The sequence below is a fragment of the Salvelinus alpinus genome, chromosome 19 (assembly GCF_045679555.1).
Source record: "Salvelinus alpinus chromosome 19, SLU_Salpinus.1, whole genome shotgun sequence".
Classification (NCBI taxonomy): Eukaryota; Metazoa; Chordata; class Actinopteri; order Salmoniformes; family Salmonidae; genus Salvelinus; species Salvelinus alpinus.
The window spans coordinates 22,599,081-22,623,246 of record NC_092104.1 but is presented as its reverse complement, the minus strand read 5'-3'; the positions used below and the strand labels follow the sequence as shown (position 1 = coordinate 22,623,246).

At 44.2% G+C, this 24,166-nt stretch overlaps 1 protein-coding gene across 6 annotated transcripts in view; it reads right to left on the bottom strand.

Moving 5' to 3' along the window:
* The window catches only part of LOC139545141 (netrin receptor UNC5D-like), a 240,953-nt gene that overhangs the window by 10,196 nt on the left and 206,591 nt on the right, over window positions 1–24,166 (bottom strand). For 5 of the 6 annotated variants that reach the window (XM_071352570.1, XM_071352572.1, XM_071352574.1 and 2 more), the window contains 3 exons: window positions 19,602–19,985; window positions 17,513–17,597; window positions 4,025–4,196 (listed from right to left, as the gene is read on the bottom strand). In XM_071352570.1, the coding sequence (XP_071208671.1) occupies window positions 4,025–4,196; window positions 17,513–17,597; window positions 19,602–19,985 (641 nt within the window). The remainder of the gene's footprint in view (window positions 1–4,024; window positions 4,197–17,512; window positions 17,598–19,601; window positions 19,986–24,166) is intronic. The other variant, XM_071352573.1, reaches the window with a different exon arrangement.

Here is a 24,166-nt window from a genome sequence, read left to right as displayed (position 1 = left end):
CGTTATTAGAGCAGTAAAAATATTTTTTTTTGTCATACCCGTGGTATACGGTCTGATATACCACGGCTGTCGGCCAATCAGCATTCAGGGCTAGAACCACCCAGTTTAAAACATCAATTATAAACTGGGTGGTTCGGGCCCTGAATACAGCTGTGGTATTCAGACCATATTGCGCCATGCCTAAGAACACCCCTTAGCCATGGTATATTGGCCATATACCACACCTCCTCTGGCCTTATTGCTTAATTATACACCAGACTACAGTATCCACCCCCTCTTCTATAAGAAGAACAAAAAAAGAATGCCAATCTGGCAGAAAATTGGAAACATAACAAGCTATGTAATTTACACAAATGAGAAACAAAGAAGGACCAACGAATGTTAGCTAGTATCTACCAATTTTGCTGTATGTTGTTAGTCTGTGTTGTGTTGAACCTCTGGTTGCAGAGAGGGGTAATGAGACGCAAGGCTGAGCTACGTAAATTAGACGCCTGGCTCATCCTCAGGGTCATTAGCAGAGCAGAGCAGACAGAGGGCTAGCCGCGTCCTAAATAGCATCCTATTAGCTTTATAGTGCACTACTTTTGAGCAGAGCCCCTGGTCAAAAGTAGTGCACTATGCAGGGTACAGGGTGTCATTTGGGATGTGACCAGAGAGCTATGCTACCCCACCACCCAGATGACTGACTGGAGTTCAAATCATGACTCACATCACATACACCATGTCATTAAATGTCATACACGGCTTTAACCGGTATTTAATGCTATTACTGTATGCCTTTTTGAGTTATGATGGTCATGAAAACTTTTCATGTCCTTTGGCTTGATTTTTATGAAAGGACTCATTATTTCTAAACCTCTGAGGGGTCACCTTGCTTTTGAATACTAAGAGTAAAAAGCGACATAAGTCTTATATACATTTTAGCATCTACTTCAGGGCTCTCTCTTTTCCCTTTGTAGTAGCATCTTGAGTATAATAGGGAGAGTATATTAAGGCAGAAAATACTATTAACTTGACCAGTTGATCTAGCAGTGAAAAACAGCATAACTGTGCCACCTCTAAAAAGCCCTTGCAAGGTCAAGCAAACATCGAGCCAAGCACAAAAGATTCATTCAGTGTTGTCTGAGAAAACAGTGTATCACTTGAAGAACACGTCAAAGCAGTACAAATCTTAGCTAGAATAATCTCCAGATTGTCTGCAGGGTCTGAAATCTGCAGAAATGCATGTTGCATATCCGAGAAAGATTATAGGCTACATTCCAAATGGCACCCTATTCCCTACATAGTCGGGTCAAAAGTAGTGCACTATGTAGGGAATAGGGTGCTATTTGGGACACCGTTAGAGAAGGGCCAGGGAGAAACATGAAGTATTTATGAACTGACGGGGTCAGAAGGCAGCCCTTAATTGAGACAAAGATCCGTGCCGCTGTCTCATTGTATCCTTGCCCAGGGTAAGCAAGCCAGTGATACATGCAAAGACTGCTACACCTTGTATAATTACCTTACACACAGCCCACTTCCATTGGTTGTAACAACATTATTTAGGACAGACTGGGTGTAGGGGCCGACTGAGGATAATCTAGTGACTGTTGGTCTTCTAAATAACAAGCACTGTTCTTAGCACTGACACCACATAACAGCCTGGGGCAGAACTGCACTAGTCATTATTCTGACCGCTCTGTTCAGTCTGCCAAAGCACTGTCAGATGTACACTTCTATTAATGCCTGCCTGGACATGCTCTTCATATTTTATCTTACACTTGTTTGTAAAAAAACAAAAACATTCTTATTAACAAATAATGCAAAGAGCTGGCGCTGGTAGTTCCTGCAGAGCCTCTGGGTTGTGGATTAACAGCCCCTTGGGAATGTACAATGACAATATGGGTTAACACTGTAGAAATGTCTTTCTCAAAAAGACAACACCGTGGAAGTATTAGACATTCCTAAGGTGAACAGTGCATACTGTGAAAAACAACAAGAATGCTGAAATATATATCAACTACTACTAGCAACTTCACATGGGAAAAAACAAATACTGTGGAGGGTGGGACCTAGTATCTCAACGACAGTGCTGAGAAAAACAGAAGGTAACAAACCATTGTCTAACAATTACTGAATAAGCCAGTGAGTGGCAGGCAGCCTGATTCACGTGTCTGTTCAGTGAAACATTCCTGAGCAGAGGGAGGTGTCTAGGAGGCAGGGCCGGCAGTCTGTGCATCCCAAATGGCACTCTATTCCCTATACACTGAGTGTATAACATTTTAAGAACATTTGCTCTTTCCATGACAGCCTGACCAGGTGAATTCAGGTGAAAGCTATGTGCCCTTATTGATGTCACCTGTTAAATCCACTTCAATCAGTGTAGATGAATGGGAGGAGACAGGTTAAAGAAGAATTTAAGCCTTGAGACAATTGAGACATGGATTGTGAATGTGTACCATTCGGAAGGTGAATGGGCAAGACAAACGATTTAAGTGCCTTTGAACGGGGTATGGTAGTAGGTGCCAGGTGCACTGGTTTGAGTGAGTCAAGAAATGCAACGCTGCTGGGTTTTTCCACGCTCAACAGTTTCCCGTGTGTATCAAGTTCACCAGCTGGGCCTCCCGAGTGGCACAGGGGTCTAAGGCACTGCATCACAGTGCTAGAGGAATCACTACAGATCCGGGTTCGATCCCGGGCTGTGTCGCAGCCGGCAGCGACCTGGAGACCCATTAGAAGGTGCACAATTGGCCCAGCGTCGTCCGGGTTAGGGCAGGGTTTGGCCAGCCGGGATGTCCTTGTTCCATTGCGCTCTAGCGATTCCTGTGGCGGGCCAGGCGCATGGTTGCCAGTTATCCAATGTTTCCTCCGACACATTGGTGCGGTTGGCTTTCGGGTTAAGCAAGCAGTGTGTCAAGAAGCAGTGCGGGCCAGGCGCATGGTTGCCAGTTATACAATGTTTCCTCCGACACATTGGTGCGGTTGGTTTTCGGGTTAAGCAAGCAGTGTGTCAAGAAGCAGTGCGGCTTGGCGGGGTCGTGTTTCAGAGGACGCATGCCTCTCGACCTTCGCCTATCCCGCGTTCGTACAGAAGTTGCACCGATGGGGCAATTGGATACCACGAAATTGGGGAGAAAAAGGGCAAAATTATATATTTTTTAATAAATAAATGGTCCATCACCCAAAGGACATCCAGCCAACTTGACTGTGGGAAGCATTGGAGTCAACATGGGCCAACATCCCTGTGTAAGTTTTTCGACATCTTGTTGAGTCCATGCCCCAACCAATTGAGGCTGTTCTGAGGGCATAAGGAGGTGCAACTCAATATTAGGAAGGTGTTCCTAATGTTTTGTACACTACAGTGCACTACTTTTGACCAGGGCCCATAGTCAAAAGTAGTGCACTATAAGGGAATAGGGTGCCATTTGGAACACAAACAGTGAGTCCAGGTCAGTGGGGGGGCCATTTCCATGACTCTTCCCCGATTGCCTCACGTCCACACCCATTTCAGCGTGTCCAGAATCCACCGATCGATACTGCCGATGTCTAACGAGGCCTTTTGCCCTGTCGTTACCCTGTCTGACAGACACAAGCCGTTTGTCTTCTCTGCTATTACATCCTGCAATTGTAATTTTTTTTCAATTTGGCCTCTAATCCCTCAATAAAGGGATTAGAGGCCAAATGTTCTCTCAACATACCATTGGCAACGTCTTGTCCTATGTAAACAATTCCGAGGTGCTGCAATGGGCAGGTCTTTCTCACTGTCTGGAAGTGCTGCTGGTACGATTGGATAGAGGGCCACAGCGCAGCTTTTTTCCGTGCATTACCATTTTCCCTAGGTGTTACCATCCCATATTAGTTGGCATGACTGGGCATGTTTAAAATGAAAACACTTTGACCAAAATGATGCTATGTACACGTTGTAGAACATTTTTACACATGAGAATCAATTTTTTTGACTAATATCGATGCAACATTGGCCATTTTCAACCAGATAATGTTTTTTTATTTTATTTCAGCTGCCCTTTAAAGGCGCTTCTCTTACCTCCCATTTGTTGTCCTGTGTTTTCCTCTTCAGTTGGACGTTCCAGTTGTCAGCATCCACCTCAGCACAGTGAGCTATCGTCATAGCAACAGGCCTGGAGAGATCTATGCCTGGAGGGCCATAGGTGACCTCTGGTCCTAACAGGATCTCAAAGCCTTCCTCTGTCTGGACACTGAAACATACACATTGGCATCTGTTAATCGTGAAAATATACTATTCAACTAAATGTAGCTACATACAGGTAGAATGTATTTGATAAAATGTGGTCAAACATTTAATGGGTTTGTACATGCAACAATTCAAGGTACTACTAAATGGACAACCTATTACACTGAGCAAAAATATAAAACGCAACATGTAAAGTATTGGTCCCATGTTTGTATTTCTCTCAAATTTTGTGCACAAATTTGTTTACATCCCTGTTAGTGAGCATTTCTCATTTGCCAAGATAATCCATCCACCTGACAGGTGTGGCATATCAAGAAGCTGATTAAACAGCATGATCATTACACAGTTGCACCTTGTACAGGGGACAATATAAGGCCACTCTAAACTGTGTAGTTTTGTCACACAACAATGCCACAGATGTCTCAAGGTTTGAAGTAGCGTGCAATTGGCATGCTGACTGCGGGAATGTCCACCAAGCCTGTTGCCAGATAATTTAATGTACATTTCTCTACCATAAGCAGCCTCCAACGTCATTTTAGAGAATTTGGCAGTACTTCCAACCGGACTCACAACCACATGTAACCACACCAGCCCAGGACCAGTTCTTCCATGGCCTGCATACTCACCAGACATGTCACCCATTGAACATGTTTGGGATGCTCTGGATCAACGTGTACGACAGTGTGTTCCAGTTCCTGCCAATATCCAGAAACTTCGCACACCCATTGAAGAGGAGTGGGACAACATTCCACAGGCCACAATCAACAGCCTGATCAACTCTTTGTGAAGGAGATGTTGCCCTGCATGTGGCAAATGGTGGTCACACCAGATACTGACTGGTTTTCTGATCCACGCCCCTACCTTTTTTAAATGTATCTATGACCAACATATGCATACCTTACTCCGTAAGATCTTTGAAATTGTTGCGTTTATATTTTAGTTCAGCGTACGTTACTACAAAGAACTGAATCCTAACTGTAAATAATGCCTTCGGAACATATTCAGACCCCTTGACTTTTTCCACATTTTGTTACATTACAGCCTTATTCTAAAAATGTATTAAAATAGTTTCCCCCCCATCAATCTACACACAATACCCCATAATGACAAAGCAAAACACTTTTTTTAGACATATTTGAACATTTTTTAAACATAAAAAACAGAAATCTCACATTTACATAAGTATTCAGACCCTTTACTCAGTACTTTGTTGAAGCACCTTTGGCAGCGATTACAGCCTTGAGTCTTCTTGGGTATGATGCTACAAGCTTGGCACACCTGTATTCGGGGAGTTTCTCCTATTCTTCTATGCAGATCGTTTCATGCTCTGTCAGGTTGGATGGGGAGCGTTGCTGCACAGTTATTTTCAGGTCTCTCCAGAGATGTTCGATCAGGTTCAAGTCCAGGCTCTGGCTGGGCCACTCAAGGACATTCAGAGACTTGTCCCGAAGCCACTCCTGCTTTGTCTTGACTGTATGCTTAGGGTTGTTGTCCTCATCTTTGCCTCGATCCTGACTAGTCCCTGCCTCTGAAAAACATCCCCACAGCATGATGCTGCCACCACCATGCTTCACCGTAGGGATGGTGCCAGGTTTCCTCCAGACGTGCCGCTTGGAATTCAGACCAAAGAGTTCAATCTTGGTCTCGTCAGACCAGAGAATCTTGTTCCTCATGGTCTGAGAATCTTTAGGTGCCTTTTGGCAAACTCCAAGCAGGCTGTCACGTGCCTTTTACTGAGGAGTGGCTTCCGTCTGGCCGCTCTACCATAAAGGCCTGATTGGTGGAGTGCTGCAGAGATGGTTGTCCTTCTGGAAGGTTCTCCCATCTCCACAGAGGAACTCTAGAGCTATCTCAGAGTGACCATCGGGTTCTTGGTCACCTCCCTTACCTAGGCCCTTCTTCCCCAATTGGTCAGTTTGGCCAGTTTGGAGGCCACAGTGTTCTTGGGGACTTTCAACGCTGCAGAATGTTTTTGGTACCATTCCTCAGATCTGTGCCTCGACACAAATCCTGTCTCTGAGCTCTATGGACAATTCCTTCGACCACATAGCTTGGTTTTTGCTCTGACCTGCACTGTCAACTGTGGGACCTTATATAGACAGGTGTGGGCCTGAATACTTATGTAAATAAGGCATTTCTGTTTTTCAAAATACCTGTTTTCACTTTGTTTGACTTTTTAATCAATTGTAGATTAAGGCTGTAACATAACAACATGTGGAAATAGTCAAGGGGTCTGTATAATTTCCAAAGGCACTGTATTCCCTATATAAAAGAGGGACATACAGTATTTTAGATAATGTACTGTATGATAAAGGCTTGAGTGTGCAGCACTAATAGTCCTATAAAGAGATCCCGCCTTGACTTTGCATGTTCATCAGCCTCGTGCTTATCATCTCATGGTGGTGCTGCATGAAATTAAAGCAATTAATGAGGAAAAACTAATGAGGGTGGTGGACAGTCATGCAAATTCACAAAAAAGCAGACAGAAACCAAGAGCCGCCTGCAGGTGTTTGATTCTTGGCATCCCTGCTAGATACCCAAAATGTAAAGTCAGAATACAATTTACCTTTAAATAGGATGGTGTGTTCATTAAAAAATGTCTGACAATAAATAACATGGGAATGTTTTGTTGCCAGGAGGGGTAGCCGGTGTGGCAGCGGGTGGTGGGTGGGCGGGCGGCAGAGGTTTAAAAAGGCCAAGTAAGATCAAGGCAGCGAGATGCCTTCGCAAAGCTCTCTAAGCTCATATCAGTCATCACAGACCAGAGATCTGAGATTTGTCTAGATTTCCTCCCCTAAATAAAAAGTGATTAAAGCTATATCCAGATCCTCGAGGGAGCAAGGTGGAAAGTTCACAGCATCAACATACACTGTGTTACTTTAAACAAATACCCTGAGGCATAAACAATGACGGAAATAACATTTTGGCAGATGACTTTGTGAACTATTTCAGTAGGATTGACACATACTGTAGTGTGGACTGCCAAACAATGGTTAGGATCGTTGATGGTTCACTTTTCACTGTCAATGTACAGTGAGTATATAAACATTAAGAACACCTGCTCCTTCCATGACATGGACTGACATCATTTCCTGTCACAACTTGTGGACTTGTTTACATGCTGCTGTGCGTTTTGTTGCTCGTGTTACTTTGCTACCTGCCAACTTTATGGTTTTTACTTTTTAATTACTGTTTTATATTTCAATTTTTTCCCTAAACTTTTTCACCCCGGACGCTTTATCTGGACATGGTTCTACAGGACCTCCACCAGCCAAAGCTAAGTAGTAACATTAACATTATGCCTTCTAATTGCAGTCGCTGTACTCATAATGTACAGGACAACGATCGCCTTATGGTGAGAATAGCTGAGCTGCAAGCCCAGCTTCAGACGCAATCGTTAGGCAAGGGTAATTTAAGTGTAGGAAAGGATGAAATAGCGTCTGTGCCACAAATAAGTACAGTTAGTAGTATAAATCCCCTCACACAGTCCCGGTGTTGTGCCGAAAATCTCCCCCCTGCCAGAACCCCCCCCCCCTTCTAATTTCCTTAATTTTGTGGCTAGAGGTAAATACTTTCTGTGGCACACATCAGAGTCAAATACTTTCTATATAACAAACTTCACATCAGGATAGGCAACCTACATTAATAATACATGTATGTGTGTTATATTAAACAGAGGAGGGAGCTTGTTGGCAAGCAATAAACATTTTTTTTATTTTATTTAACTAGGCAAGTCAGTTAAGAACACACAATGATGGCCTAGGAACAGTGGGTTAACTGCCTTGTTCAGGGGCAGAACAACAGATTTTTACCTTGTCAGCTCGGTGATTCGATCAAGCAACCTTTCGGTTACTGGCCCAACGCTCTAAATACTAGGCTACCTGCCGCCTGAACAACCACAGAACAACTATAGCTAAACTTTTATCCTTACGCTTCCAAAAATACTAGTCAAATAAGACATGGGAGAGATGACAAATTTTGGCAAAGAGATTTATTTATAAAATAAAATAAAATATGTATCGGATTTAAGTACGGGCGACATGGGCAGCCGCCCAGGGCGGCATCTTGCCAAGGGTGCATACAAGCAAGAACAGCCACATACACTTGAAACAAATAGCCAAACCGAAAACTGCATACAAAAATGCTTTCTGCTACTAATATCAGTGAAATGTAGGCTAAACTGACAAATCTCATATAGCAAGCAAGTCGCAGCAATGAGAAACGCGAAGGGGGGGAGATTTTCGGCACAACACCGGCAGCCGGACAATCTCATGGCTTCTGGAAGGAAATTCTGTAATAATGCTCAACCGGTGTCGCTCATTCAGCCGACAGAATCTTTCAACCGGTTCTCCCCATTAAACTGTTTTCTACCCCCCCTCAAAAGATAGCATTTGTAGATAATTGGCCCTCTTTCTGGGACTCACCCAAAAACAGGACCAAGCCTGGCCTACTGAGGAGTGAATGACTCCATCCTAGCTGGAGGGGTGCTCTCATCTTATCTATGAACATAGACAGGGCTCAAACTCCTCTAGCTCCACAATGAGATAGCCAGCCTGCCAGCTTAGTGGAGTCTGCCACTAGCACAGTCAGTGTAGTCAGCTCAGCTATCCCCCTCCCCGTGTCTGTGCCTCGATCTAGGTTGGGCAAAACTAAACATGGAGGTGTTCGCCTTAGCAATCTCACTGGTATAAAGACCTCCTCCATTCCTGTCATTATTGAAAGAGATTGTGATATTTCACATCTCAAAATAGGGCTACTTAATGTTAGATCCTTCACTTCCAAGGCAGTTATAGTCAATGAATAATCTTGACGTGATTGGCCTGACTGAAACATGGCTTAAGCCTGATGAATTTACTGTGTTAAATTAGGCCTCTCCTCTTGGTTACACTAGTGACCATGTCCCCACCACATCCCACAAAGCCGGAGGTGTTGCTAACATTTACGATAACAAATTTCAATTTACATAAAAAGAAAATGACTGTGTTTTCGTCTTTTGAGCTTCTAGTCAAGAAATCTATGCAGCCTACTCAATCCCTTTCTATAGCTACTGTTTACAGGCCTCCTGGGCCATATACAGCGTTCCTCACTGAGTTCCTTATCGGACCATGTAGTCATGGCAGATAATATTCAAATTCTTGGTGATTTTAATATTCACATGGAAAAGTCCACAGACCCACTCCAAAAGGCTTTCAGAGCTATCATCGACTCAGTGGGTTTTGTCCAACATGTCTCCGGACCTACTCACTGCCACAGTCATACTCTGGACCTAGTTTTGTACCGTGGAATAAATATTGTGGATCTTAATGTTTTTCCTCATAATCCTGGACTATCGGACCACCATTTTATTACATTTGCAATCGCAACAAATAATCTGCTCAGTACCAACCAAGGATCATCAAAAGCCGTCCTATAAATTCTCGTACCACCCAAAGATTCCTAGATGCCCTTCCAGACTCCCTCCACCTACCAAAGGACGTCAGAGTACAACAAAGGGTTAACCACCTAACTGAGGAACTTAATTTAACCTTGCGTAATACCCTAGATACAGTCACACCCCTAAAAACCAAAAACATTTGTCGTAAGAAACTAGCACCCTGGTATAAATAAAAAAATGGCGCTACACCAAACTGGAAGTCTTCCGATTAGCTTGGAAAGACGCCCTCACTGCTGCTCGATCATCCTATTTTTCCAATTTAATTGAGGAGAATAAGAACAATTCAACATTTATTTTTTATACTGTCGCAAAGCTAACTAAAAAGCAGCATTCCCCAAGAGAGGATGGTTTTCACTTCAGCAGTGGTAAATTCATGAAATTCTTTGACGAAAAGATCATGATCATTAGAAAGCAAATTCTGGACTCCTGTTTAAATCTGCATATTTTTCCAAAGCTCAGCTGTCCTGAGTCTGCACAACACTGCCAGGACTAGGATCAAGGGAGACCCACACGTTTTTTAATACTATATCTCTTGACACATTTATGAAAATAGTTAAGGCCTCTAAAACTTCAAGCTGCATTCTGGACACTATTCCAACTAAACTACTGAAAGAGCTGCTTCCTGTGCTTGACTCTCCTATGTTGAACATAATAAACGACTCCCTATCCACCGGATGTGTACCAAACTCACTAAAAGTGGCAGTAATAAAGCCTCTCTTGAAAAAGCCAAACCTTGACCCAGAAAATATAAAAAACTATCGGCATATATCAAATTTCCCATTCCTCACAATTTTTTTTGAAAAAGCTGTTGCGCAGCAACTCACTGCCTTCCTGAAGACTCACAATGTATACGAAATGATTCAGTCTGGTTTTAGACCCCATCATAGCACTGAGACTGCACTCGTGAAGGTGGTAAATTACCTTTTAATGGCGTCAGACCAAGGCTCTGCATCTGTCCTCGTGCTCCTACACCTTAGTGCTGCTTTTGATACCATCGATCACCACATTCTTTTGGAGAGATTGGAAACCCAAATTGGTCTACATGGACAAGTTCTGGCCTGGTTTAGATCTTATCTTTTTTAAAGATGTCAGTTTGTCTCTGTGGATGGACTTGTCCTCTGACAAATCAACTGTAAATTTCGGTGTTCCTCAACCTTTTAGGACTTCTGTTGTTTTCACTATATATTTTACCTCTTGGTGATGTAATTTGGAAACATAATGTTAACTTTCACTGCTATGCAGATGATACACAGCTGTACATTTTGATGAAACATGGTGAAGCCCCAAAATTGCCTTCCCTGGAAGCCTGTGTTTCAGACACAAGGAAGTGGATGGCGGCAAATGTTTTACTTTTAAACTCGGACAAAACTGAGATGCTAGTTCTATGTCCCAAGAAACAAAGAGATCTTCTGTTGGATCTGACAATTAATCTTGATGGTTGTACAGTCGTCTCAAATAAACTGTAAAGGACCTTGGCGTTACTCTGGACCCTGATCTCTCTTGTGACGAACATATCAAAACTGTTTCAAGGACAGCTTTTTTCCATCTACGTAACATTGTAAAATCAGAAATGTTCTGTGATGAAGAAAAATTAATCCATGCTTTTGTCACTTCTAGATTAGACGACTGCAATGCTGTACTTTCCGGCTACCCAGATAAAGCACTAAATAAACTTCAGTTAGTGCTAAACACGGCTGCTAGAATCTTGACTAGAACCAAAAAATGTGGTCATATTTCTCCAGTGCTAGCCTCTCTACACTTGCTTCCTGTTAAGGCTAGGACTGATTTCAAGGATTTACTGCTAACTTACAAAATGTCTTGTGACCGGGCTTGCTCCTATCTATCTTTCTGATTTGGCCCTGCCATACATACCTACATGTACGCTACGGTTACAAAAGGCAGGCCTCCTTATTGTCCCTAGAATTTCTAAGCAAACAGCTGGAGGCAGGGGTTTCTCCTATAGAGCTCAATTTTTATGGATTAGTCTGCCTATCCATGTGAGAGACGCAGACTCGGTCTTGACCTTTAAGTCTTTATTGAAGACTCATCTCTTCAGTAGGTCCTATTATTGGGTGTAGTCTGGCCCAGGGGTGTGAAGGTGAACAGAAAGGCACTGGAGCGACGAACCACCCTTGCTGTCTCTGCCTGGCTGGTTCCCCTCTCTCCACTGGGATTTCCTGCCTCTAACCCTATTACGGGGGATGAGTCACTGGCTTACTGGTGCTCTTCCATGCTGTCGCTAGGAGGGGTGCGTCACTTGAGTGGGTTGAGTCTCTGACGTGATCTTCCTGTCCGGGTTGGCGCCCCCCTCGGGTTCGTGCCGTGGGAGAGATCTTCGTGGGCTATACTCGGCCTTGTCTCAGGGTAGTAAGTTGGTGGTTGAAATTATCCCTCTAGTGTTGTGGGGGCTGTGCTTTGGCAAAATGGATGGTGTTATATCCTGCCTGGTTGGCCCTGTCTGGGGGTATAGTTGGACAGGGCCACAGTGTCTCCTGTCTCAGCCTCCAGGAATTATGCTGCAATAGTTGTGTCGGGTGGCTAGGGTGAGTCTGTTATCTCTGGAGTATTTCTCCTGTCTTATCCGGTGTCCTGTGTGAATTTACTTATGCTCCCTCTATCTCTATCTGTAAAATCTGAGCCATAGGACCATGCCTCAGGACTACCTGGCCTGATGACTCCTTGCTGTCCCCAGTCCACCTGGTCATGCTGCTGTTTCAGTTTCAACTGTTCTGCCTACGGTTATGGAACCCTGACCTGTTCATCGGACGTGCTACCTTGTCCCGGACCTGCTGTTTTTGACTCTCTCTCTCTACCGTACCTGCTGCTCGGCTATGAAAAGCCAACTGACATTTACTCCTGAGGTGCTGACCTGTTGCACCTTCTACAACCACTGTGATTAATATTATTTGACCCTGCTGGTCATCTATGAATGTTTGAACATCTTGGCCATGTTCTGTTTTCTCCACCCGGCACAGCCAGAAGAGGATTGGCCACACCTCAGAGCCTGGTTCCTCTCTAGGTTTCCTCCTAGGTTTTGGCCTTTCTAGGGAGTTTTTCCTAGCCACCGTGCTTCTGCATCTGCATTGCTTGCTGTTTGGTGTTTTAGGCTGGGTTTCTGTATAGCACTTAACAAGTGACATCGGCTGATGTAAAAAGGGCTTTATAAATACATTTGATTGATTGACCAGGGGAAAGCTATGATCCCTTATTGATGTCACTTATTAATTCCACTTCAATCAATGTAGATGAAGGGGAGGTGACAGGTTAAACAATGATACTTAAGCCTGTAGACAACTGAGACATGGATTGTGTATGTGTGCCATTCAGAGGGTGAATGGGCAAGACAAAACATGTAAGTGCCTTTGAACGGGGTATGGTAGTAGGTACCAGGTGCACTGGTTTGTGTCAATAACTGCAACGCTGCTGGGTTTTTCCATGCCCAACAGTTTCCTGTGTATCGAGAATGGTCCATCACCCAAAGGACATCCAGCCAACTTGACACAACTGTGGGAAGCATTGGAGTCAACATAGGCCAGCATCCCTGTGGAACGCATTTTTCACCTTGTATAGTCCATGACCCAACGAATTGAGGCTGTTCTGAGGGCAAAAGAGGTGGGGGGGTGGTACTCAATGTTAGGAATGTGTTCTTAATGTTTGGTATTGTCACGTTCTGACCCTAGTTCCTTTTTTATGTCTTTATTTTAGTTGGTCAGGGCGTGAGTTGGGGTGGGTATTCTATGTTGTTTTTCTATGTTTTGTTCTGTTGTTATATTTCTATGTGTTTGGCCTAGTATGGTTCTCAATCAGAGGCATGTGTCAGTCGTTGTCTCTGATTGGGAGCCATATTTAGGTAGCCTGTTTTCTATTGTGTTTTGTGGGTGATTGTTTCCTGTTTCAGTGTTTGCACCACACGGGACTGTTTCGGTTGTTTGTTCGTGTTTTGTTATTTTTGTTCTGTGTTCATTTTGATTTATTAAAAATCTATTATGGACACTTAACACGCTGCATATTGGTCCGATCCTTCATACTCCTCAGACGAAGAGGACGAGAATCGTTACAGGTATACTGTGTATATTGTATCCCACTGTATAATGCAGACACCTCTTAGACTTTCCAAACATGTTCAATGAGTCAGGACTTCTATTGATAAAACATTATATTTTTCCTTTTATAATATATGTATTTTACTGGCTCATGTTATAGAACAGCACAATATTCTGAATACCCTACTAGAGAATGCAGTAATAAACAGCAATAAAATATATGGTTGCATATTCTGTGCTTATGAATACAACCTCCACCTCACACAGTCATCCTGTACCTTTTTTATTCAGACGAGAGCTCACTGCTCACTCTCAATCACCAGCAGCCCTGCATAGATTGGAATGGGCCAGCGATATCTCTGATTATCCTTCAGCCAACAGCGACAAGCCTGATCACACATTCAACAGTAAGAGCAGCTACGCAAGGAGCAGATTACCTGGGTTTTAAGTAGCTGCCTACCACTTATGACTGAGAAGAGTCCAGCAGTAGCAGCACAAAAAAAGCAGAAGTACCTCTCTGCATTCCAAACTGCACCCTGTTCCCTATACAGTACACTATTTTGACCAGCTCTGGTCAAAAGTAGTGTACTATTTAGGGTGCTATTTGGGATGCATTCCTCTTTTTCAATTCCACTTGTCATCATCATGAAGGGTCCTGTACCTACGTATGGCTCGGCTGGCTCCCTGGCCCTAGATGAGGTCCATTATTCAAAGTGACTGATCACTCTCTCTTCAGGGACTGGGGAGCTGTGCAAAGTGGCATATTGGGCCACAACGCCACAGAGAGAGGAGAGGCTGCGCAGGGCTAAATAAATGCACACATTAACATGCTCCATTAGCTTCACCTTGATTTGCTTGTAGTCTCCCACCTGCCTGTCCAACTAGGATTTTGTCAATTTCTTAAGGTGACGCATATTCCTGGGCAGAGAACAGGGACATTCATCAGATTGGTACATAAAGGGGAATGCTGTACATGATAGACTACGAGATCTGATTTTTTATGATATTTTTTGTACATGCCTTTTAGTGGCATTAAAATGAATGCTATGTTAAAACCATTACCAATGGCTCCAGCCAGAGACAGTCAGTGACATCCCACCTGCTGATCAAATGACCATATGACCCGAGGGGGCTTAGGAGAACAGCAGGACAGCCAGAATAAACAGGTAATCTGCATCCCAAATGGCACCCTATTCTCTATACTGTATAGTGTAACTATGGGCCCTGGTCAAAAATAGTGCACTATAAAGGGAATAGGGTGTCATTTGGACAACAGACACAGTCTGTCCCTGTGGGGTGTTGTTGAGGCTGCCCAGAATGTACAGTGGCTGGGCGGAGGAGTCATGTCATCCTCAAGGGGGAGAGATGCACTGCACAGCCCCAGCCATGACCGTACTCCCACACCACCTAGATGGACTGCACAGCCCCAGTCATGACCGTACTCCCACACCACCTAGATGCACTGCACAGCCCCAGCCATGACCGTACTCCCACACCACCTAGATGGACTGCACAGCCCCAGTCATGACCGTACTCCCACACCACCTAGATGCACTGCACAGCCCCAGCCATGACCGTACTCCCACACCACCTAGATGGACTGCACAGCCCCAGTCATGACCGTACTCCCACACCACCTAGATGCACTGCACAGCCCCAGCCATGACCGTACTCCCACACCACCTAGATGGACTGCACAGCCCCAGTCATGACCGTACTCCCACACCACCTAGATGCACTGCACAGCCCCAGCCATGACCGTACTCCCACACCACCTAGATGGACTGCACAGCCCCAGTCATGACCGTACTCCCACACCACCTAGATGCACTGCACAGCCCCAGTCATGACCGTACTCCCACACCACCTAGATGCACTGCACAGCCCCAGTCATGACCGTACTCCCACACCACCTAGATGCACTGCACAGCCCCAGTCATGACCGTACTCCCACACCACCTAGATGCACTGCACAGCCCCAGTCATGACCGTACTCCCACACCACAAGGGGAAAACACCTGTCATCCGGAACTTCAATAAAGAACATTTAGAATGTAGAACTTTAAATTCACTTCCCAAGTTGTTGTAGAAATGTGGGTGTATAAAACAGGTGGCTCTGGTTTTGAAATATAAACAGATCTGCAATAGACCAGACAACAACAGAAGAAATGTTTATATACTGCCTTTGCTTTTTACCACCATGAACTCAAATTCTATCTGTGGTGAGAAAGTTGGGCTGATTCTGCCCTAATAGGTTAAAAGTTTCCTATTAAAAAAACACAAATGCTTTCATCTAACAATTGAGGGCAAAGGAAATATCTCCAACTTCACCAAAACCAACCAACAGTCTTAAAAATATTTTCCCCAAACCTTTGACAGAGTTCAAAATAACAACCTGAAAAATATATTTTAATGGAATTCTGTTATATGGCTGGGATAAGTCTATTGGCTGTGGATTGTTTGGTTTAGAGAGAAGAAAGGATGCAATTCTCTGCTGGCACCTCTGGCTGGTGAGGATAGATAGTGAGTGACAGCTCTCAGGATGACAAGTCCACAAACCTCAGTCAAGGAGAGATGTCTACACAGTAAACAGACTCACTCGTATAACGCTGAATCGTTCACATGGAGTGGAAAAAATACCATTTACTTGTCAGGCCTGAACCTATCTGTACTTGAAAGTATATTTCAGGTATATTTGAAATCAATAGAAAATCTAAAATTCTTATAGCTACTCTGAAATATTTCACCCAGATCGGGTATGCACTGAACATACTGAAAACAATGAGTTTAGCTTCTTTGAATGCTCAGACCACGAAATGTCAGCCATTTTAGGTCCCTTCCTTGGAGTTTCACACTTCTTCCTTCCCCCACTTTGTTGGAATGGAGAGCTGTGAATGAGTGGTGACGGCTACCAGGCTGTAGCCCCAGGGGGCTTCCACTAAGGAGCAGCCAGAGCAGAGGCCCCCTGGAGAGGGGAGTCCATCACAGGATCATTACCTGCCCATGACGGGAATGAATAATACTGTATGTCAAGATGAAAGATCCACCACCTCAACCCATATTCTTTCTTCCTACTGTCTGTGTGTCTCTACTTTACTGGGTATATGGACTTTACTTCCTTGAAGTCAGTTGGACTAAATTGATCAAGAAAACATTGGAAATAAACCCAGCTTGCTGCACATGAACTGAACTTTCTCTGTTGCTGGAATTACACCTGTGAGGCTACAGTGGAAATTATCAGCCTGATCTTGACACCTAAAGGATTCCTGTGGAGACTGCTAGATAGGCTATGGTGCTCGCTGGGTCCATCTGCCAGAGCCCTCCATAAACACAGAGTGGGAAGGGTCACCAACGTTTATACTGAGCAGGAAAGACTACATCCATTGTGAGTCTTCATTTGGAGGTTTTTATTTGCCCAAATTAGCTAAAGAAATATTCAGCTATGCAGAATTGTAATGGATACACTGGGTTATTTATTACGCTTTTACCTCAGCAGGTTGAAATGGGTTGTCACGTGTGCTCCCTCTCCGGCCTCTAGGTCACCAGGCTGCTCGTTAGGGCGCACACCTGTCACCAGCGTTACGCGCATAATGACACTCACCTGGACTCCATCACCTCCTTGATTACCTGCCCTTTATATGTCACTCCCTTTGGTTTCTTCCCCAGCTGTCATTGTTGCTGTTTCATGTTGGTGCGCTGTTTGTGTTTCTTGTTTTGTTCATGTATTAAATGTATTCACTCCCTGAACTTGCTTCCCGACTCTCAGCGTACATTTGATGAAAGAAGCAAGATGAGAAAATAGATGGGGACTGAAAGACAGACGGTCATGAGATGTGCTCTCACCTGGACTCTCCCTGATTTATGACCATGAACATCTCAGAGGAAGGGTCCTCAGCGATCGCCCCATGGGGTACCAGCAGGCTGACTCCTGCAAGACACAACAACAGGGTGAACAACTACAGTAGGGCGGTATCCATATTTTCATACCGTTTCTGTACCTTACTGGGGTACACCGGAAATTCACACAAGGGGCGCTATTAATTTTCTTTTAAACAAACTTTATTTACATTTTTACAACCATAACAATTTAGGCAACAGGGATCTTGATCCAGGAGGATATTTGATTGTCTCTGCTGTAACCAAGAAGCTTGTTCTTGACATCTAACCACTTAGTTAGCAAACCAAATGCATAGCTGGAGCCCTGAGCTGGATAGTTATAAGCAGTGGCGTAGCACAGAGGCGCATAATATTACGCATAAACACAACCACACAGCTTCAAAGCACAATTAATCTATTACAAACAATGCCATTTACCTTGTACAATCTGAGCATACATAAAAACAAGACGCAAACAATGCATAAAATCCTGTCTGGAACCTTAAAAAGGTTCGCAGGAGACTAGGAGATAGACAGAGATTCAATGCCTGCCTGTCTATAAACAGTAAAGGATGTGTTTCGTCGTCGTCCCGCCTGCCATCTCCCTACTGGCAAATCAACTAGTTAGCTTTCATTAAACCAACAGCTGCCGCCTTGTCAGACATTTTACTGGTGATCGCTGTATAGGAGCCCTACAGGACCTGTTAAATCATCAGCGTGACAGTGAACATTGGAAGCCAAAATAAATAAACTCACATCTCACATAGGAAAAGTTTGAACATCATCAGTTTACATCCCACAGGAGAGACTGATGTCTAATATTGTATTGAAGGTTGTCTGTGTGTGCATGTTCATGCGTGTGATCAATTGTGCTTGAGTGTGTAGGATATGTATCCACCCTGAAAGAAGAGACTGGCAGTTAGTGATAAGTGTTGGGCATGTATGGCCGTCCATTGAGCGTTGTTAAAGGTACTGCAGATTGGAGGTGTGAGTGATCCACTTGACTGCTCTGAGTCTCTCCACTCACACATCCAGGAGACTGAAGGAGCCTGATTTCACTGTGCCTCTCCAGTGGAACAGAGGGCCCTACACACACGAGGGCCCAGGAGAGAGATGTCAGAGCTACAGTTCACATGGAACTGTTGATCCTGACAGCTGTGGCAGTCCTCATAAACTCATCTACTTCTACTTGAAGTTAGGGTCTATGGTAAGAGGCCTGACCCCTGTTTGCCTGGGAGAGCTGGTGGGAATGTATAGCAGTGTTCCCAATTTTAATTGCATTTTTTATTGTTGGACATAAGACTGTAAAAACACCAGCAGATCAGCTCCAAGTGATTTTAATTTTGTACTCCCACGTACTCCCACGCATAAGAGAAAGTACTCCCACGCATAAGAGACGTGATCCTATACAAACGTAAGCAAGGTTTGAAATAATTACGTTTTAGTGAAATATTATATCTGTTTGGGCTTCTTGTGGTCATTTTGCAGTCTACATAAAATTGTCCCACAGCTGAATCTAGTTGATGATCCCTGATGTAGAGGAATAACAAACATCTATACTAGCTCGCTGTACTGTTCCAACCTGGGAAACAACATGGATGAATCCTACAGTACTGTAGCGACATGCGTTAGACTCTAGAGAGATTAAAAGAACCTGGTGTGCGTCCCAAATGGCACCATACTCCCTTTATAGTGCACTACTTTTGACCAGGGCCCATAGGGCACTATATAAAGAATCGGGTGCCCATTTGGGATGCATCCCTGGTTTCACTAGCCATGACATATTTACTAAGCCTACGTTTACTTTTAATTAGTCACGTGTGTGCATGGTTTTGCTAAATTGAGAACTTAATTTTCTCTTAGAATGGACGCACTGGAAAAAAAATGCTATAATGAGACATTATTATCAGAGAGAAGCAATCAAAAAGTAGTCAACCCATCTGTCTTTATAAATCATGTACTGTACCTCACCAGTATTTGGCAACACCAACCGTTTAATTCTGCTTCAAACACAACTTCAAGTGTAATTCAGAGTCTTTAAACACATGTAGCTCACCAGTATTTGGCACCACCAACCGGCCGCCCAGATGCCCAAACACGCCCGTGGTTCCCAGCTGATCTTTGGTGGTGTTGAGGTGGGGGCCGTTGGGGGTGAGCAGGCCCGTCTTGGTGCTCCGTCTCTCCACAGTGCTGTTGCTGTAGTCTCGGTTCAGCCCCCTGGGGAAGGTCTCAGGTGGATGGCCTTTGGCAGCATGGTACTCAGCGCGGTCGGCCACACCTAGTGAAACCATAAAGGAGCTCTGAACTTTGACCTTGATGTCTGGCAGGGGGTCAAAAAGCTCTTTGTTGTCTATGGAGTCCTGGAAGCAGATGGGGCTGGAATAGGTCCCACCCACTGTCAGGTCTGGCTGCAGAGAGGAGTTGAGAAGCAGTGGGTTCCCTAGAGAGATGAGAGATGCACACAGCCACATAGTCATTCAGTAATCTAAAACACCTACAGTTGAAGTCGGAAGTTTACATACACTTAGGTTGGAGTCATTAAAACTCGTTTTTCAACCACTCCACAAATTTCTTGTTAACAAACTATAGTTTTGGCAAGTCGGTTAGGACATCTACTTTGTGCAGGACACAAGTAATTTTCCCAACAATTGTTTACAGCCAGATTATTTCACTTATAATTCACTGTATCACAATTCCAGTGGGCCAGAAGTTTACATACACTAAGTTGACTGTGCCTTTAAACAGCTTGGACAATTCCAAAAAATTATGTCATGGCTTTAGAAGCTTCTGCTGGGCTAATTGACATCATTTGAGTCAATTGGAGGTGTACCTGTGGATGTATTTCAAGGCCTACCTTCAAACTCAGTACCTCTTTGCTCGACATCATGAGAAAATCAAAAGAAATCAGCCAATACATTTTCTTGTAGACCTCCACAAGTCTGGTTCATCCTTGGGAGCAATTTCCAAATGCCTTAAGGTACCACGTTCATCTGTACAAACAATAGTACGCAAGTATAAACACCATAGGACCACGCAGCCATCATACCGCTCAGGAAGGAGACGCGTTCTGTCTCCTAGAGATGAACGTACTGTGGTGCGAAAAGTGCAAATCAATCCCAGAACAACAGCAAAGGACCTTGTGAAGATTCTGGAGGAAACAGGTACAAAAGTATCTATATCCACAGTAAAACAAGTCCTATATCAACATAACCTGAAAGGCCACTCAGCAAGGAAGAAGCCACTGCACCAAAACCGCCATAACAAAGCCAGACTACGATTTGCAACTGCACATGAAGACAAAGATCATACTTTTTGGAGAAATGTCCTCTGGTCTGATGAAATAGAACTGTTTGGCCATAATGACCTTTGTTATGTTTGGAGGAAAAAGGGGGATGCTTGCAAGCTGAAGAACACCATCTCAACCGTGAAGCACGGGGGTGGCAGCATCATGTTGTGGGGGTGCTTTGCTGCAGGAGGGACTGGTGCACTTCACAAAATAGATGGCACCACGAGGAAAGAAAATGATGTGGATATATTGAAGCAACATCTCAAGTCATCAGTCAGGAAGTTAAAGCTTGGTCGCAAATGGGTCTTCCAAATGGACAATGACCCCAAGCACACTTCCAAAGTTGTGGCAAAATGGCTTAAGGACAACAAAGTCAAGGTATTGGAGTGTCCATCACAAAGCCCTGACCTCAATCCTATAGAGAATTTGTGGGCAGAACTGAAAAAGCGTGTGTGAGCAAGGAGGCCTACAAACCTGACTCAGTTACACCAGCTATGTCAGGAGGAATGGGCCAAAATTCACCCAACTTATTGTGGGAAGCTTATGGAAGGCTAGCCGAAACATTTGACCCAAGTTAAACAATTTAAAGACAATGCTACCAAATACTAATTGACTGTATGTAAACTTCTGACCCACTGAGAATGTGATGAAATAAATAAAAGCTGAAATAAATCATTCTCTCTATTATTATTCTGACATTTCACATTCTTAAAATAAAGTGGTGATCCTAACTGACCTAAGACAGGACATTTTTACTAGGATTAAATGTCAGGAATTGTGAGTTTAAATGTATTTGACTAAGGTGTATGTAAACTTCCGACTTCAAATGTAGCTCTCTCTGCAGGAGCCCCATAGGTTGAAGTCAAGTGCACTGAGCACTCTCTGTGAACTGATGGAAAATAGGCTTTTAGTGTGAATAATATGCCAAGCTAGTTGACCAACTCAGAGTTACAGTACAGGTAAATAACCTGGACATGAGAAACTGTAGATATCCAGGCCAGGGCTGAGCCATAGTCACTGGTCAGAGGTAAATGTAATTACCAAGCATACACAGCTTGATCTCCATGATCCATCTGTTGGAGTCAGTTCCTCTCTGTACACAAAGTCACCCTCCTGGAGGACACAGTGCTTCTCTGTCTGTGGGCACAGCACACGGCTGGGGCTGTGTGTTTGTGCATAAGTGTGTGTGTGTGTGGCTGGGAATGGGCTGAGGGGTCTGTGACGGTGACCGTCCTGTAAGTGAGGGGAGTCCTTCAGCTCACAGCATGGACTCAACAGGCCAAGGAGGGGCGTCTTCAGCCACAGCCATTCGACGCCTGGCCACACTGCCAAACACTGTGTGCAGCTATCTGGCACATCCAGACATTAGGGCCCCAGGACTCCCTGTGCCACGATAACAGCAGTCAAAAAGTCATTGCTGCCCAGCTGCTGCCTGGTGAGGGGTGGAAGGCAGGAGGCTAATGTTGTTTTATTTTTAGGGAAATCGTTAATTACTGGAGGGCTTGATCCGTGTTGTGCTTCAGGGTGTTTCCACTGCAAGACTAACTGGAGGGTATTCAGGGTGTTTCCACTGCAAGACTAACTGGAGGGTATTCAGGGTGTTTCCACTGCAAGACTAGCTAGAGGGTATTCAGGGTGTTTCCACTGCAAGACTAACTGGAGGGTATTCAGGGTGTTTCCACTGCAAGACTAACTAGAGGGTATTCAGAGTGTTTCCATGGCAAGACTAACTAGAGGGTATTCAGGGTGTTTCCACTGCAAGACTAACTAGAGGGTATTCAGGGTGTTTCCACTGCAAGACTAACTAGAGGGTATTCAGGGTGTTTCCACTGCAAGACTAACTAGAGGCTATTCAGGGTGTTTCCACTGCAAGACTAACTAGAGGCTATTCAGGGTGTTTCCACTGCAAGACTAACTGGAGGGTATTCAGGGTGTTTCCACAGCAAGAATAACTGGAGGGTATTCAGGGTGTTTCCACTGCAGGACTAACTAGAGGGTATGCAGGGTGTTTCCACTGCAAGACTAACTGGAGGGTATTCAGGGTGTTTCCACAGCAAGACTAACTAGAGGGTATGCAGGGTGTTTCCACTGCAAGACTAACTGGAGGGTATGCAGGGTGTTTCCACTGCAAGACTAACTGGAGGCTATTCAGGGTGTTTCCACTGCAAGACTAACTAGAGGGTATTCAGGGTGTTTCCACTGCAAGACTAACTAGAGGGCATTCGGGGTGTTTCCACTGCAAGACTAACTAGAGGGTATTCAGGGTGTTTCCACGGCAAGACAAACTAGAGGGTATTCAGGGTGTTTCCACTGCAAGACTAACTAGATGGTATTCAGGGTGTTTCCACAGCACGACTAACTAGAGGGTATTCAGGGTGTTTCCACTGCAAGACTAACTAGAGGGTATTCAGGGTGTTTCCACTGCAAGACTAACTAGAGGGTATTCAGGGTGTTTCCACAGCAAGACTAACTAGAGGGTATTCAGGGTGTTTCCACTGCAAGACTAACTAGAGGGTATTCAGGGTGTTTCCACAGCAAGACTAACTAGAGGGTATGCAGGGTGTTTCCACAGCAAGACTAACTAGAGGGTATTCAGGGTGTTTCCACTGCAAGACTAACTAGAGGGTTTTCAGAGTGTTTCCATGGCAAGACTAACTAGAGGGTATTCAGGGTGTTTCCACTGCAAGACTAACTAGAGGGTATTCAGGGTGTTTCCACAGCAAGACTAACTAGAGGGTATTCAGGGTGTTTCCACTGCAAGACTAACTAGAGGGTATTCAGGGTGTTTCCAATGCAAGACTAACTAGAGGGTATTCTGAAGCTGAGTGCTGCTTCTCGTAACTTTCAGTGCCTGAAAATGATGAAAGTGCAAAATGTAACAATATTAAAAGCTATTGCTCTGCAATCAAAAACCGAGGATATAATGGGAAATGTTATATTTGACGGAACTGATATAAAGAAATGGAACAGTGTGGAGCAATGAGAAGTAATTTTTTGTTACTGATTGATAGTGATTTGTTACTGATTGCAGTAGACATAGAACAGGACTCAAGACAATTCAGCTGCACAAGCCATGGACAGATAGATAATGCATTTCAGTAGACATTGCTTAAGCTTTCAACCTGACATGTGAACAGCCATGTGCATTTTTCTTCTTCTGTCAGTGCAGTGGAGAAAAATCAGATTATTGCTTGAGTGTGGATCTTTAAAATGGTGGATCAAAATGGAATTGTGGAGGAGGTTGGATGAAAGAAGTTAATGAAATGGACCTCACGTTGAATACCTTGAGGGATATGTTTGGAATTGGATCTCTGATTAAAAATCTTTCACAGCCA